Consider the following 15,634-nt stretch of genomic DNA (forward strand, 5'->3'; position numbering starts at 1 on the left):
GGAATCCATATTCTGTCATCATGAGTAAGGTACCATCCTTCTTTGGACATGGTCAGCCCCTGGGCATCTGCAGTGTCCCTCTCCTTTTGGTGTATATTGGCTTATCAGCGGTGTTCAAGATCCTTCCAGGGACCAGTGCTCCAATAACTGACGCGGGAGCTGGTTCCCGGGCTGCTTCCTTGGCCACCCTGTCTGCTAGTCGGTTTCCTCTGGCCACTTCTCCTAGTCCAGTTTTGTGTCCATAACAATGGATAACTGCCACTGCCTTGGGCTCCCATACAGCATCCAGAAGGTTCAATAAGGCTTGTGGGTGGGCCACCTGGTTTCCTCTGGAGGTAAGCAAACCTCTTTCCTTCCATAAGGCTCCATGGGCATGTAAAGTCAGAAAGGCATACTTAGAGTATAAATGTTTATCTTCTGTCCCTTTGCCAAGCACAAGGCTCTGGTGAACGCTGTTATTTATGCCAGCTGGGCCGACGTTCCAGGCGGGAGTGGCTGCGCTTCGATCACTTGGTCTTCCAAGGCTACCACTGCATAGCCTGCCTTCCGCTGTCCAGCCTTAACAAAGCTGCTTCCATCCACAAACCATGAAGGCCAATGGGGGTTTGCCTCCTCTTTGAGGTCAGGCCTGCTAAAATATTCTTCATCCATTACTTCAATGCAATCGTGCATCTGCTCCTCACCTTCTCCTACTGTCAACAGGGTAGCTGGGTTGAGGGCGGTGGTGACCTGAAACTTCAAACGCGGATGCAGCAGTAACATCTGGCACTTTCTCATCTTCGCTTGGGAGAAAAAATAGGTACCCTTCATGTCAAGCAGAGCTGGGGCTGCATGCGGGGTCACACAAACAGTGTCTTGGCCAAAAGTAAATTTGTCTGCTTTGTTCAGTAGGGTGGCTACTGCCACAACTGTTCTCATACACGGCGGTAAACCTTGCTCTGTAGGCGTCAGGCGCTCAGGTACCCTTCATGTCACTGGCTGTTGCCAGCTTCCCAATTTTTGGCACAAAACCCCTTTCCCCGTCCCTTGGTCCTCATCCACGAATAGAATAAAGGGTTTCTCAGGGTTTGGGATGCCAAGCGCTGGGGCTTGCTGTAGTGCCCTCTTCAAATCCACGAAGGCTTGCTGTTGTTCTGTGCCTCAAACAAAGGGGTCTCTCTCAGTTCCTCTGGTTGACTCATGTAGAGGCTTGGCAATGATGCTGTAATTAAATATCCATATCCTACAAAATCCTGCAGACCCCAGAAAGCCACAGAGTTCTCTGCAGTTCTTTGGCTCTGGTATCAGGATAATAGCCTGCTTCCTTTCTTCACTGGTAACAAAAGGGTGTTCCACTGTGATTGGCATTGCCTCAAGATCCTATGTTGGAGCAGTCCCTCTAGATGCACCTACACTCCTTCAGTCGCCCTTCGTGGGATGGGATACTTATTTACTGCAACAGGATTGACAAATGGCTTGGGCTTCACAATTATTGGTGGGATATTCTTTGCCATTCCTGGGGGGTTCACTTGTTCCAGAATACTGGCGGGGATGGGTCCCTCCTCTTCTTTTACCATCATGAGGTGCCAGTACTCCCTCAGGGGTGCCTCCACAACCAGTTCCCCAAGTGACATATTGGACAATGTGGCTTCTCCCGATGGCTTAAAAGTAATTTGGGCTTGCAACTTTACCAACAAATCTCTTCCTAATAATAGAATAGGGCATTCTCTCTTCCAGTGCCCTTCCTGTCGGCAGATGGCGCACTGATTCCTCCCCAGACGGCTTCGCCCTCCTCCCCGGGCACTTCCTCTTTCCTGAGGGGTGGGTGTGGTAGCCTGTAATGCCGTCAACTTCCTTGTTTGATACTTCTCCTTTTTTTTTTTCCTCTGGGCTTCCTCATCTCTCTGATTGTAAGTGGTTTGAGCTAACTTCAACATCTATTCCAGCCCATGATCGATGCACCCCTCATGCTTTTGGATTTTTTCTTTTGGCGAATATCGGACGCTGCCTGAGCTACAAAGGCAGCCTTTATGGCAATATCATCTGGGTTCTCCTCAAAGGTAGGGTTCTAATTTCTCCAATTGCACACATCAGCACTTGAAAAAGGCACATGTTGGACTGTATAAGTGCAAGGTGGTGCTTCCCCACCCTGTCCTGGGGGGCTGGTGGGTCATACACTCTGCGTAGAGGCATCATTGCAGTCCCACCCTTTTTCTGTGCCTTATGGGACTTATGGAGGGACGCCCTGGTTGCTGCTTCTATCCATTTCTCCTGCCATTTCTTCCCTTGTGTTGGGGAACATCCTGCTGCTGCCAACAAATGGGAACTAACATCCACTTCTTTCACATAGGGTTGTACATACTGTTGCAATCTCAATTGTCTGATACTGTGTCCACATTTTTCCTTTCTTTGCTAACTCAATTAGTCCCTTCATAAACTCCTCATCATCCTCTTCCTCTTCGCTCTTTAATTCATCAACCTTGGAGGGTTCAGGCTGAGGGCCGGCTCCTCCCTGGTCCTGGGGCCCTGGGCCTGGGGGATTCGCTAGAGGGGCAGTTGGTGGAGCATAGGGTGGCGGCGGTTTAATGACTTCCCCCTCTTCTCCTTCCTCTCCTTCCGGCTCTGATATCACCGGGGGCTTTTCTGACTTCCCTGCCGGTTGGACTGCACAAATTGTATTTTGTGGGGCGTCGCCTCGGCAGGCTTTCAGCCACGGTGGATTCTTTTCTACATTGATTTTCCAGGTAGAAATATAAGGGATCTGGTCTGGGTGGACGTTCAAGATATTTTGATATAGTGGGTTGATTAGTTGCAAATTAAATCTGCCCTCCAAGGGCCAATTAGTTCCTTGGGTGGGCCAATCAACCTCACATCCTCTCTCTTCTCAATTTGAACCCAATCATCATGCTTCGTAGCTGCTTTCCAGTTGGTTAAAAAACATTTCAGAGGACTACGTTGGCTTGCCCCAGACCCCATTTTTTTTTTTTTTTTTTTTCAGATACTCCGCTCCTAACCGGGCTTAAGATCCTTTCACACACCAACCACTACAGACTGTGACTTGGCGAACTCGCGTTGCTAAGAAATGCACAGCCCTGCAATCGCTCGGCCAAGGGGACGCTAAGCCCCGGCCCACACTTGACAATTCAGCCACTGGAGTATCTGACATGCAACACACAAAACACACCCCAATATAATTCCAACATGCAACACACAAAACACACCAAAATAATTTTCCCTCTGTTTCCCCTTTCCCCAACCTTACTGGCGGCACTCTACTGCTCACGGCCAGGGGAAGCTGATCAGGCTTCCTACCACGCCCTTTCCCTTGGGCTTACCTGTTCCGCTGCGGACCCCTCCTTCGGCCGTCCTCTTTTCTCTCCCGACTGGGTGTCTCGGCTCAGGCACAGCGTGGCGATCTCCCCCTACGAACTGGCAGGGTGCGCGCTGGAGATTGCGAGCGCTGGTCCCGGTTGCTCACCCGGTCGAGTCTGGCCCCTCGGTCCACCTTTCGTGGGGTGGGGACCCATCCCGGACACGAGCCCCCAAAATGAAGCCTTAGATTAGCAGTACCCGGAGGTCCAGCGGTCCGCCAACCCCGTGGCCAGAGGGGAAAAACAATTCCAGAGACTTCTTGGTCAGAGAAAAGAGATTTATTGAGATCTGCGCAGAGGCAGCCAGTGGAGTCCTCTCCAAAGACTGGCTACGCCCAATTTCACATTTGCAAACTTTCTTATACCTTGAAAACACCCTTCCCTCCCCCAAGCTTCCCCAAAACCTTCTCCAATCAGCTGGCAAGTTTTAGCTTACTTCCTTATATGGCATATGGCTATCTAAACGCCCCTCCTTCCCTTGTTCGTGTGTTCTTCTCTTGCATTACTGCATCAGAGAGCATGTGCAGAGAGTACTGCAGTTTCTACTTAGCTGAGAGAAAAAACAGGAAATGGGCTTCCCTGCTAGCCAGCAGAAAGAGGAAGTAGCTCCCAGCTTGCAAAGCCGCTGCTCGCTGTCTGCTAGCCGGCAGAAAGAGGAAGTGGGCCTCTTCCCAATTCAGCAAAGCAGGATAATATGCAATTTTAACAGAGCAATTTAGAAAAGAATTTATCAGAGCAGAACAATTTACTTAAATATAAAATACAGGGAATACCTTCCCTGTCCCTTCACTATAGATACACAACTTGACCATCTGTCTCCAAGCACCGCGGTCATCTGCAAGGGATTCCCACAAGGTGGGGTTGATGTTGTCAGCATTCATGTCATGTTTACAGACATTTTTGTAACAGAGTTGGTCTGCCAATGGGCCTGGTGCCTGAAGCCAGCTTTCCCTGGGGAGCATGTCCTTGGGGGTCCTGCCAGCTGTGCCAATACCCACATAACTGATCACATGACCTGGCACACACACACCATTTCCCTCAACTTGGGGGGGGGAAGCCCCCTTAAACATTTTATTGGGGGGAGCGAAGGGACCTCGGCCCCTAGGCTCCTATGGGTCCTGCCATCTTCCATTCTGTGGACATGACCAAGTCAGTGTAGATGTTGCTGAGATGGGGGAGTGAACAGGCTGGGAATGTGGATTTGGGAGAGCACATCTTTGTTTGAAAAACTGTCCTGCCACGAGATACCCAAAATCTTCCTGACACAGTGCATGCACAAGGCATTGAGGTGTTATTCCTGATGATTGTAAGTTGCCCATGACTCACTTCTATCACATTCTCCCGTACCCTTTTGGAGAGGTGGGCTATTGCTGTAGCTGCCTTGCCAATACACTGGTCCAGCTCAGCACTGATGAAGAGGTTGCTAATGGAGAGGAACCCAGTTCAACAAAATTATCTACCACCTCAGATGTGGAGTGCTGGTGCTGTCTTGACCTAAGTTACTGTAAGGCTGATGGTGAGACCAAATTCCCTGCAGGCTTGGGCAAAACAGTAGATGGGTCTCTGTAGAGCTGCCTCTGTGTGTGCTGTCAAGGCTGCGTCATCTGTAAACAATATCTCTCAGATAAGAACCTGCCACACTTTAGTCTTGGCATGGAACTGTGCTAGGTTGAACAGAACCCAGTTCCTTGAATGGTGTACACACCATTTTCAGTCAAGCTGAAGGCATAGGACATCAACAGCGACAATAATATGGCAAAAAGAGTTGGGGTGAGAACACAGCCCTGTTTCATAGCATTTTTTATAGGGAGGGCATCTGAGGATGAGCTGTCATATTGGACAGTGCCACGCATGCTCTTGTGGAAGGACACAATCCTCTTGTGAAGCTTAGGTGGGCAACCTATCTTGTTGAGCAGTGTGACGAGTCCTTTTCAGCAGATGAGATCAAAGGCCTTCATCAGATCTATGAAGGCAATGTATGAAAGGGTGTCTCTGCTCTTGGCATTTCTCCTGCAGCTGACACAGCGAGAAGATCAGGTCAACTGTTGACCTCTGAGCTCTAAAACCATATTGTGACACAGGATAGATCCTGTCAGCGAGTGACTGTGATTTGTTGAGAACTACATGGGTTGTACAGCCATGATGGTCACCTTTGTTCTTGCAGAGGGTCATGATGCTTTAGTAGCGCATGTCTTGTGCCATGGGACCTTATTCCCAACACTGTGGCGATGTGTGATGAGGGAGGATTTAAAAGTAGCTTTCTGTTGGGATTCTGTCCTGTCCTGGGACTTCACTGCATGCCTGAGATTTGATGGCATTCTTCAGTTCCTCGAGAGTGGGGGAGCACCTTGCTCTTCCAAGACAGGATATTGTCGACTGCTGTGTCAGAGACCATGTTTCTCTGCAAGGACAGTTATTGGTAGTGCTCTGCCCATTGCTTCATCTGCTTGCTGCAGTCTGTGATGATCTCTCCAGACATGGTTTTCAGCAGTGCAGTTTTTTGTTGTTTTTTTTTTAATATGTTTTATTAATTTTCCATACACTTATGCCACATTAACATTTTACATTAAACTTTTCAGTTTTTTGACTTCCATCGGCTTCTCTGCCAATCATTCAAATTCTGATTTTTTTTAAAATACACATTTCCTAATTTCAATATTGCCTTTATACCGTCCCCCCTCTTATATTTTGCTTTTTTACAATGTTTCTTATTCTGTTACAGAGCTTCTTTAAATGCCACTAACGTTATTCCGTTATCACTTATACATTCCCAGTATTCCACTAATTTTCTCCAGTCCTCGATGAATTTTTGATCTCGTTGATATCTAATCTTCCCAGTCAGTTTATCAAGTTCCGCATAGTCCATCAGCTTCATTCTCCGTTCCTCCAACGTTGGTATTTGTTCTTGTTTCCATTTCTGGGCCAGTAGTATTCTTGCCGCTGTCACTGCATATTGGAAAATTTTATGATCCTTTCTATTTATTTCATCACCAACAATTCCTAAGAGAAAAGCCTCTGGTTTCTTAACAAATGTATATTTCAACATTTTTTTCAGCTCGTTATATATCAATTCCCAGAAGCTTTTCACTTTCTTACATTCCCACCACATATGAAAGAATGTACCATCTTTTTCTTTACATTTCCAACACTTCTTACATGTTTTGTACATTTTTGCAAGTTTTACTGGTGTAATATACCATCTATATATCATTTTCATAACATTTTCCTTTAATGCAGTACCAGCAGTGCAGTTTTTTTGGACAATTGGTCCAAAGGCGTTTTTCACTGTACATTTTGCAAGTGTTGCCGGTGTAAGCAGCAAGTTGAATGCTCAGACACAGCTTTAGCCAGTAGTCAGCACATTGTCTGGCAATCTGCTGGGCATCACTCCTTCCCTTTCTCACTCTAGCAAGTATCTTTTCATAGTGCGCAAACTTGGAGTTCACAAAAGCCTAACACCTTTGTAGCAATAGCAGGCTCCATGTCCTTTATACAGTACTGGCCTTTTGGAGCTATGGAGGTAAGGCTCTGCTTGTGCTGAGGCACACCTCACAACTGGCATGCCACAGCGTGCCAAGGAGCCTTGCACCCACGCTCCATGAACTTGTGGCCTCTTGGCAAGTAGACAGGGTTTTCCCCCTGACCTTTTGTCCTTTCATATGATCTGTTTACTAGACAGAACGCTTGGCCAAAGCATAACAAGGAACACAGACACAATCCACTTTCACAACGCCTATGGGAAACACCTGCTAATGCTCAGAATGTGTTTAGATGGAATATATTAAAGTTCAGAGTGGTTTCACTACCTCTTTTTCCAACTGTATTTTATCCAATAAAAAGAGGCTCCACAAGGCTGGCTTTTCAGCTTGCTCCTGCACAGCTCACTTGCATCCAACCTTTTGTCGCCCTCGTTATTCCTACACCAAGCCCACAGGTAAGGATAGCATCAAAGCAAGCCAATTAGTGTATATCAAAGCAAGTAAATATAAACACATATGAGCTCATTGCTACAACAACTACCAATTAACGTTGGAATTATATTGACTACCAAGATGGCATTAGAAAAGCTTCTGGAACAGTTCACCTTTGGTTCAACACACTTGTGATCCTCTAAGACCTTATGGAAGAACTATTGAGCAAGCCTGCAGTATATCACAATGCAGACATTGCAGGAATTAATACAGACCATTCCAGCCACACTAACCCTGACTCAGACTGGCAGTAAATCTCCACGCTCTAAAGCAAACAAAACAAAAACCATTATTTGATATTACTAAAGAATTTTAGACAAGCAATCCGATGGCTTGCAACCTGTGTGGAGGAGGAAGGACATCCATCCCCCAGAAGCTCAGTCATAAAATTATACGGTATATACTGTTTTAAATGTTTCATGCAAATGGGGCCCTATTATTTTGTGGAAACTGAAAATTTGTTAAGGGGGAATAATTGAGGTTGTCAAAATACGGACATTATCAGGTTTTGATTTTCATCTTTATTATCTACAGAACAGTGACATTTGAACTGCGTGCTGGAACATGTCAGTGGATAGAGAGAGAGGGATAGGAAGGAAGGAAGGAAGATAAAGTTCCTAAAGGTAAGAGTTGTTAAACCATGGAACAGACTGCCTTGGTAGGTGGTGGGCTCTACTTTACTGGAGGTATTTAAGCAAAGGCATCAGGATGGCCAGCTGTCAGGGATGCTGTGGTTGCATCCTGCACTGCAAAGCCTACATTGAGCAGGGAGGTTTGTCTTGAGGACCTCCATGCTGGAGAACAGCAACAATTGACAAAAGATAGACATAATACAGTGGTACCTTGGTTTTCAAATGCCTTGGTAGTCAAACGCCTTGGTTCCCAAATGCCGAACCCGGAATTGTTCTGGTTTTCGAATGTTTTTCGGAAGCCGAGCATCCGGTGTGGCTGTTGGGTATTGTTTCCAGGGCGCCTGCACCAATCAGAAGCTGCACCTTGGTATTCAAACATTTCAGAAGTCAAAAGGACTTCTGGAACAGATTAAGTTTGGCACTTTTGTTTTTGCTATTTATTTTGCGTTTTTGTTTTTGAGGCTTTTTCCATTAATTTGTGTTTTGTGTAGAACCCAGTTCAGCTACTGATTGATTGATTGATTGATTGACTGCGGAAATGGATAAAAGCCCCACATCCAAACAATGAATATCACCAGTGTAGGTAAGAAAAAAACCCTAATTTTAAGTTTTATCATCTACAATACTGTCTTATTTAATTTATAGTATATTACATTGATTATTGCTTTCATTTTATGGATCAATGGTCTCGTTAGATAGTAAAATTCATGTTAAATTGCTGTTTTAGGGGTTGTTTTTAAAAGTCTGGAACGGATTAATCCATTTTGCATTACTTTCTATGGGAAAGTGCGCCTTGGTTTTGGAACGCTTTGGTTTTGGAATGGACTTCTGGAATGGATTAAGTCTGAGAATCAAGGTAGAAACAGGAAGAAACACTATGGATGGAATAATTGCCACACACAGAAAGGAGAGTTTGAATGCTTCATCTGTAGGTGCAGAAATCATTCAACGTGCCATTATGAATGGAAGTCATTAAAACTGCAGCTGCCATACAAAGGATTGGTATTTGGACTGGAGCGTAATTGAAATTTATAAGAGTTCGGGTAGACTTCCGGTGGCACGCGATCTTGCTGCAAGCGAGGGATTTCTCGGAGCGAGAAAGAACACAAATCTAAAAGAACACAATCAGTAGAAGAGGGGTTGAAAAAGACAAAATCGGAGATGAGGGAAGTGAAGCGAGAGGAAGAAAAGTTGAAAATGGAGATGATTGAAATAAATAAATCCCAGGAAGAAATTAAAGATGCAATTGCTATGAATGAATTGAGACAGAGGGAAGTTAATCTGAGGCTGAGATCAGTACCGGAAACACAGAATGAAAACATCAAAGAGAGATTGATAATAGAAATTGCGCAGTGGCTGGAGATGCCAGTAGAGGAAGTGGGAAAAACAGTACAAAACGCATTCAGGATGAGAGTAAGAACAACAAAGGCAAAGAAATTTCCAGGGGATTGTTTAATCACGTTTAAAGATCGAGAGATGAGAAATTTGATACTACAAAAGAACAGAGAGAAAAGACTATACATTGACGGAAGTTACATAATCATCTTTAAAGATATACCAATAAGGCTGTTGAAACGAAGAGATCCTTATAAGCCACTGGTACAGATTTTGAAGAGAAATAAGATTGACTTCAGATGGGAATATCCAGAAGGAATTTCATTTTTCTACAAAACTAAGAAACGCAGATTGACAAGCCCAGAAGAAATAGGGAAATTCACGAGAAGATACAAGGAACTGCAAGTGGAAGAAGAAGAAGAAGAAGAAAAAGGAGCAGGAGGAGGAGGAGGATCCAAGGATGAGTCAGAATCGGCAGAAGAGGAAGAAGACCAAGGAAAGAGATCTGAAGAAGAAGAAGTAGTAGAAGAAGAAGAAGGAGAAAAAGAAGACAGGTTATAACTAAATTTAAACGAAATTTATTTAATTCGACTCCAACATGGCTTTAAAACTATGGAGCTGGGATATAAATGGGATGAATGATAAAAGAAAACGAAATAAAATTGAACAATTCTTAAGAAAGAAAAATTTGGATATTATTTGTTTACAAGAAACACACGTGGCAAGGAGGCACAGAAAAATTTTGATTAATAAAAGATTAGGGAATGAATTTGTATCTTCGGACAAGGAGAAAAAAGGGGGGTTGTGTTATATATCAAAAACAAAATTGAAGTTAAACAAATGTTCAAAGTCGAAGAAGGAAGAATTATAGCAGTTCAGATCAAATGGCAGGGCGAAAATCTAATAATTGTCGGGATCTATGCACCTAATGGAAATAAGACTGATTTTTACAAAGTTTTGGAAGAAAAACTATTCAAACATATGGATCAGAAAATCATAATAATGGGAGATATGAATGGGGTGTTGTCACTGGAAATGGATAGACTAAGAGAAGGATCAAATAAAGAAGGGAAATTACCAAGGACTTTCTTTTCGATGACTAAGAATTGTAATTTGGTTGATATCTGGAGACTTAGACACCTGTGATGGGATGGTGAGCTGCTTGTGCGTAAAATCCTAGTCCCTCAGAGTTTGGCTAAGTCCACAAACCTCTGTCTGTGACGGAGCTCCTTAAGCATGGCTCCATCAGTCGCTCGTAGAATCGGACAGTGGGCGTTTACGGAACTTCTTCCAGCATAAAAGCTCCTTAACGGAAACACGTCTTCTGGACTCTCGGCGTGACAGTTTCCGGCGAGGAGTAGGTGTCCCTATGGGAGGTCCTGAAACCTCCCCACTATTTTCGCTGGAAGTGTCTCTGAGCCCTCCCTCCGACTCACTTTCCCTTGGAACTTCTCCACCTCTCCCCCTGCTGGTTCCCTCCTCAGCCGAATAGTCTCTCTCAGCCTCTGTGAGCCCTTTCACCTCCTGCTTCTCCGATGGCAGTTCCCTGACATCCACCTCCCCTCCAGGGCCCCCTTCACCCCCTTCCCTCTCCTCCTCTGCGGGAGGCGAGGGAGCAAAACCCCTGAAAGAACCTCCCTCATCTTCCGAAGTTTCGAACACTTCCCTCCACCGGTTGCTGTTTCCGGTTTCCAAGTACTCCTCCTCCTCGGAGTCTGTTCCTTCTTCCAACTCCGATTCCCTGAATCCTTCCAGTTCCTCCTCATCGTCGGTGGTGCCAAAGTACTCCCTCCGGAACCTCGCTACTGGCTGAGGTTTCCTGGGGAACCTTTGGTGGAACGTTTCGATCAAGATCTCGTCACTGACCTCCTCTGCCGTCACCCAGGTGTTTTCCGACTCCGGTTCCCCTTCCCACGCGACCAAATACTCCACCTGATTACCCTTCCACCTGGAGTCGATGATCTCCGCCACATGGTTGCTGCTTTCCCTTTCTTCTAAGACTGGCCCCCGTGTGGATACCCCTTCACCTTCCCCCCTATATGGTGACAGTAATGACCTGTGGAATACTGGGTGCAGTTTCATGTGGTTCGGTAACCGGAGTCTGAAAGCCACTGGGTTGACCTGTTGGATGACCTCAAATGGTCCCAATCTTTTGGGTCTCAATTTCTTGCAACCCCCCTTGAACGGCAACCCTTGGGTTGACAGCCAGACCTGACTCCCTACCCTGATGGTTTCACCTTCCCTTCTGCTCTTGTCTGCCTGCCTCTTATATTCTTCTTTGGCCCTTTCTAAGTTGAGTTGGAGTTGACGATGGATCGCTTCCATTTCTTCTACAAAATGTTCGGCGGCCGGGACACTCCATCTCTCCCCTCCTCCCCCTGGAAACGCCCTGGGGTGGCACCCATAATTAGCCAAAAAGGGGCTCATCCCGGTGGACACATTCTTCGCATTATTGTAGGCAAATTCCGCTAGCGCCAACTTTTCGACCCAATCGTTCTGTCATTGACATAACACCTCAGGTATTGTTGGAGGATACCGTTTGCTCTCTCCGCCTGCCCATTGGTCTCAGGGTGCCTGGCAGTCGAAAAGTTGACCTCTACGTGCAACAAGCTCATAAGTTTCCTCCAGAACCTGGATGTGAACTGTTTCCCTCTGTCGGAGACCACCCTCAAGGGGGCGCCATGCAGCCTAAAAATATGTTCTACAAACAATTTCGCTGTCTCTTCCGCCGTGACTGCATGTGAGCAAGCTACAAAGTGACCCATCTTAGTTAACAGGTCTACTACGACCAGTATGGCGGTTTTCCCCTGGGATTTAGGCAGATCAGTCATAAAATCTATCGATACCGCCTCCCACGGTCGTTCTGGTGTGGGTAACGGTTCTAATAACCCCGCTGGTGCCCGCCTTTCTCCTTTGGCTCTCTGGCATTGGTCACACCCTCTTACATACTCCCGTACATCCTCCCTCACCTTGGGCCACCAAAACTCCCTGGTCACCAACCACATGGTCTTGTGTTGCCCAAAATGCCCCGCTGTGGGGTTGTCGTGCAGCTGTTTGAGTACTCTCCCCCTCAATTCCCCTTCGGGTATATATAGTGCCCCTTTGTAATACAATGCCCCGTTTCTTTCTTCAAAACCTCCGGGGTCTTCTCCCTCTCTCCTTAAACCTCTGAGCTTATTCTGGGCGTATTCATCATTTACCGTTCCCTCTACCAGTTCCCTTTGCCCCACCCAGGCCACCCCACACACCCAGCGGTCCTCTGGGATGATATGTCTCTCTTCAGGCGCTCCCTCCCCCTCCAAATATTCAGGTTTGCGTGAGAGAGCGTCCGCTCTGATGTTTTCTGGACCTGGCACATAGCAAATTTCAAAATGGAATTTGGAGAACACCTGGGCCCACCTCACTTGTCGTTGGTTGAGCACTCGTGCCGTTCTCCAATACTCCAAATTCTTGTGGTCCGTACACACTTGCACCTTATGCTGTGCGCCAATTAGTAAATGTCTCCATCTCCGGAACGCTTCGTGAATGGCGAGTAGTTCTCGGTCATATACGGTGTAGTTCCTCTCGGATTTGTTCAGCTTACGCGAAAAGAAGGCACACGGTCTCCATTCCGACTTATTCCTCCCCGGCTGAAGCAGCACCGCCCCCACCGCCTGGTCTGAGGCATCAGTTTCCACTCTCATGGGTTTTTGTAAATCCACATGCAGGAGCTGTTCTTCCGAAGCGAATGCCCTTTTCAATTCCTCAAATGCTTGCTCCGCCTCCGCCGTCCAAACGAATTTCTTCTTGCTGCTGAGACAGTCCGTGATGGGAGCCGTTAAGTGGGCAAAGTTCTTGATGAATTTACGGTAAAAGTTCCCAAACCCTAAGAACCTTTGCACATCCTTTTTCGTTTTCGGTGTCTTCCATTCCAGCACCGCCTGGACCTTGCCTGGATCCATGGCTAATCCCGTGTCTGATAAGCGGTACCCCAGAGAAGCGGACACTGCTCCAGAGAAGCGGACACGGAGCAATGGATCCAAACTACAAGAAAGAAGATTCCACCTAAACATTAGGAAGAACTTCCTGACGGTAAGAGCTGTTTGACAGTGGAATTTGCTGCCAAGGAGTGTGGTGGAGTCTCCTTCTTTGGAGGTCTTTAAGCAGAGGCTTGACAACCATATGTCAGGAGTGCTCTGATGGTGTTTCCTGCTTGGCAGGGGGTTGGACTCGATGGCCCTTGTGGTCTCTTCCAACTCTATGATTCTGTGATTCTGTGACCCCAGGAATTCCACCTCCTTGGTGTGAAACTGACACTTCTCCACTTTCACCCACAGCTGGTTTGCTTGCAGTTGGCTCAGCACTTCCCTGACATCCTTTACATGCTGCTCCTCATTCTCTGAATATATCAACACGTCATCGAGGAAGGCCACGCAATTCTTGTAGAGCAGAGGTCCCAGGACGTGGTTCATGAACGATTGAAAACATGCTGAGCCTGATTGCAATCCGAAGGGCATAACTAAATATTCAAAAGCCCCCAAAGGGGTGAACATGGTGGTTTTCCATTCATCCCCTTTCCTTATTCGTATCAGGTTGTATGCCCCTCTCAGGTCCAGTTTCGTGAATATCTTTCCCTTCCTCACCCTGGTCAAAATGTCATCAATTCTGGGCATGGGGAAAGTCACTGGTTCTGACACTGCATTTAGGGCCCTAAAGTCCACTACAAGTCTCGGTTTATCCATGTTTTTTTTGTCCACAAAAAACACTGGGCTCCCCCCCACCGCTCTGGACTCTCTGATGAAGCCCCTCTTCAGGTTTTTATCAATAAACTCCCTTAACTCCTGCATTTCCCTGTCTGACACGGCGTACAGCTTGCCCACGGGGAGCTGGGCTCCAGGGACCAAGTTAATTTGGCAGTCAAAGGCTCTATGCGGTGGTAGTTTATCTGCTTCCCTTTCGCTGAAGACCTTGCTCAGGTCAGCGTATTGTTTGGGCACCTTCCCTTTGTCCGCCACTTCCGTCCCTGCTAGAAAGGCTTTTGCCCCTTCCGGCACCTTTCCCTCTCTGCAGTGTTCCAGGCAATGTGCTGACCCAAAGGAGACCACTCTCTGATGCCAGCCCACTAGCGGATCATGCAACGCTAGCCAGCTCATTCCCAAAATAACGGGAGCCCCTCCCAGGGTGGCCACATTGAACGCTATCCTTTCGGTGTGCCTGGCCACCCTCATAACCATTGGGACGGTCTGTAGGCTAACTTCTCCTCCCAACAGCTCCCTCCCATCGATCGTGGTCACCTGCAGGGGGTTACTTAAAGGGAGTATCTGTATCTGGTGTTCAGCTGCAAACTCCTTACTCATAAAATTACAGGAGCTGCCTGAGTCCAACAGCGCCTTTGTCTTTAGTGGGTATCCGTTTGCCAGCTCTAGCAACACCTCTATTACTAGGGCTGGTCTTGGAGGTTCCGGAGTGGGCACTTTTACTGCTCCTTGGCCTGGCTGCTGTGCCCTGACGGTGGCAGCCAGGCGTTGGCTTTTACTGGCTCCTGGACTCCCTCCTCCTTCCCCCCAACAGCTCCCGCCATCCCTTGCCATTCCTTTCTTTGCGGGCAGACTCTGGCAAAGTGACCTGGCTGCTGGCAGAGATAACATTTCTTGGTGCTCTTCCCCTCCTTCTTCCTCCCTTCACTGGGATTTGAAACTGCGCGTGCGCGCGCTGTTCCAATTTCCATCGGCTCTCCTGGCGGGAAATTTGGCTCCGGAATCTCTGGAATGCGGAAATCCCTCCAACGCTCTCCTTTCCCTTCCCGCTTCTCCAAGGCTCTCGCCTCCTGGCGCGCTCCAATGGTCAGCGCTGATTTGGTCAGCTGGTCCATAGACTCCGCCCTGGGCACCCGGGAAAGTTCGTCTTTCACCGCCGAAGAAAGCCCCTCTTCAAAAAGCATTTGAATGGGTTCCGCCGATAGGTCCCACCCCAATTTATGTATCAGCATTGTAAACTCAGTCCAGTACTCACGAACCGATCGGCTCCCCTGTTTACAAGCCATCAACTGTCTGCGCACCAGTCCCTGTTCAATCTCGCTGGAAAACATCAAATCCATGGCGCGAAAAAACTTCCTCGTGTCCTTCAGCATTTCACTATTCCCTGCCATCAGGGGTCTAACCCAGTCTCTCGCCCCCCCTTCGAGATGGCCAACCACAAACGCCACTCGCGATGCCTCGTCGGGAAAGTCGTCAAACTGCAGCTCGAGAGCATACTGCATCTCTGTCCTAAAGGCTTGATAGTTCCTGGGGTCCCCCCCAAACTTCTGCACCAATCCTGGCATCTTTCTTGCTAGGGTAGCGCCTTTTGCCTTTTCTGCATCCTGCGC

The 15,634-nt window shown here is 47.3% G+C and overlaps 1 protein-coding gene across 3 annotated transcripts in view; it reads left to right on the forward strand.

The window, feature by feature from the left end:
* The first annotated feature begins 4,161 nt into the window (after positions 1-4,161).
* Positions 4,162-15,634, forward strand: part of SHFL (shiftless antiviral inhibitor of ribosomal frameshifting) — a 43,064-nt gene continuing 31,591 nt past the window's right edge. Inside the window, exons 1-4 of one of the 3 annotated variants that reach the window (XM_053370512.1) lie at positions 4,162-5,845; positions 6,602-7,284; positions 7,856-7,944; positions 8,445-8,536. In XM_053370512.1, coding sequence (XP_053226487.1) covers positions 8,518-8,536 — 19 coding nt within the window. In that variant the 5' untranslated portion in view covers positions 4,162-5,845; positions 6,602-7,284; positions 7,856-7,944; positions 8,445-8,517. Of the gene's footprint in view, positions 5,846-6,601; positions 7,945-8,444; positions 8,537-15,634 lie in introns of those variants that run through there. The other 2 variants (XM_053370511.1, XM_053370509.1) reach the window with 2 other exon arrangements.

The sequence above is a fragment of the Podarcis raffonei genome, chromosome 17, assembly GCF_027172205.1.
Source record: "Podarcis raffonei isolate rPodRaf1 chromosome 17, rPodRaf1.pri, whole genome shotgun sequence".
Taxonomy (NCBI): Eukaryota; Metazoa; Chordata; class Lepidosauria; order Squamata; family Lacertidae; genus Podarcis; species Podarcis raffonei.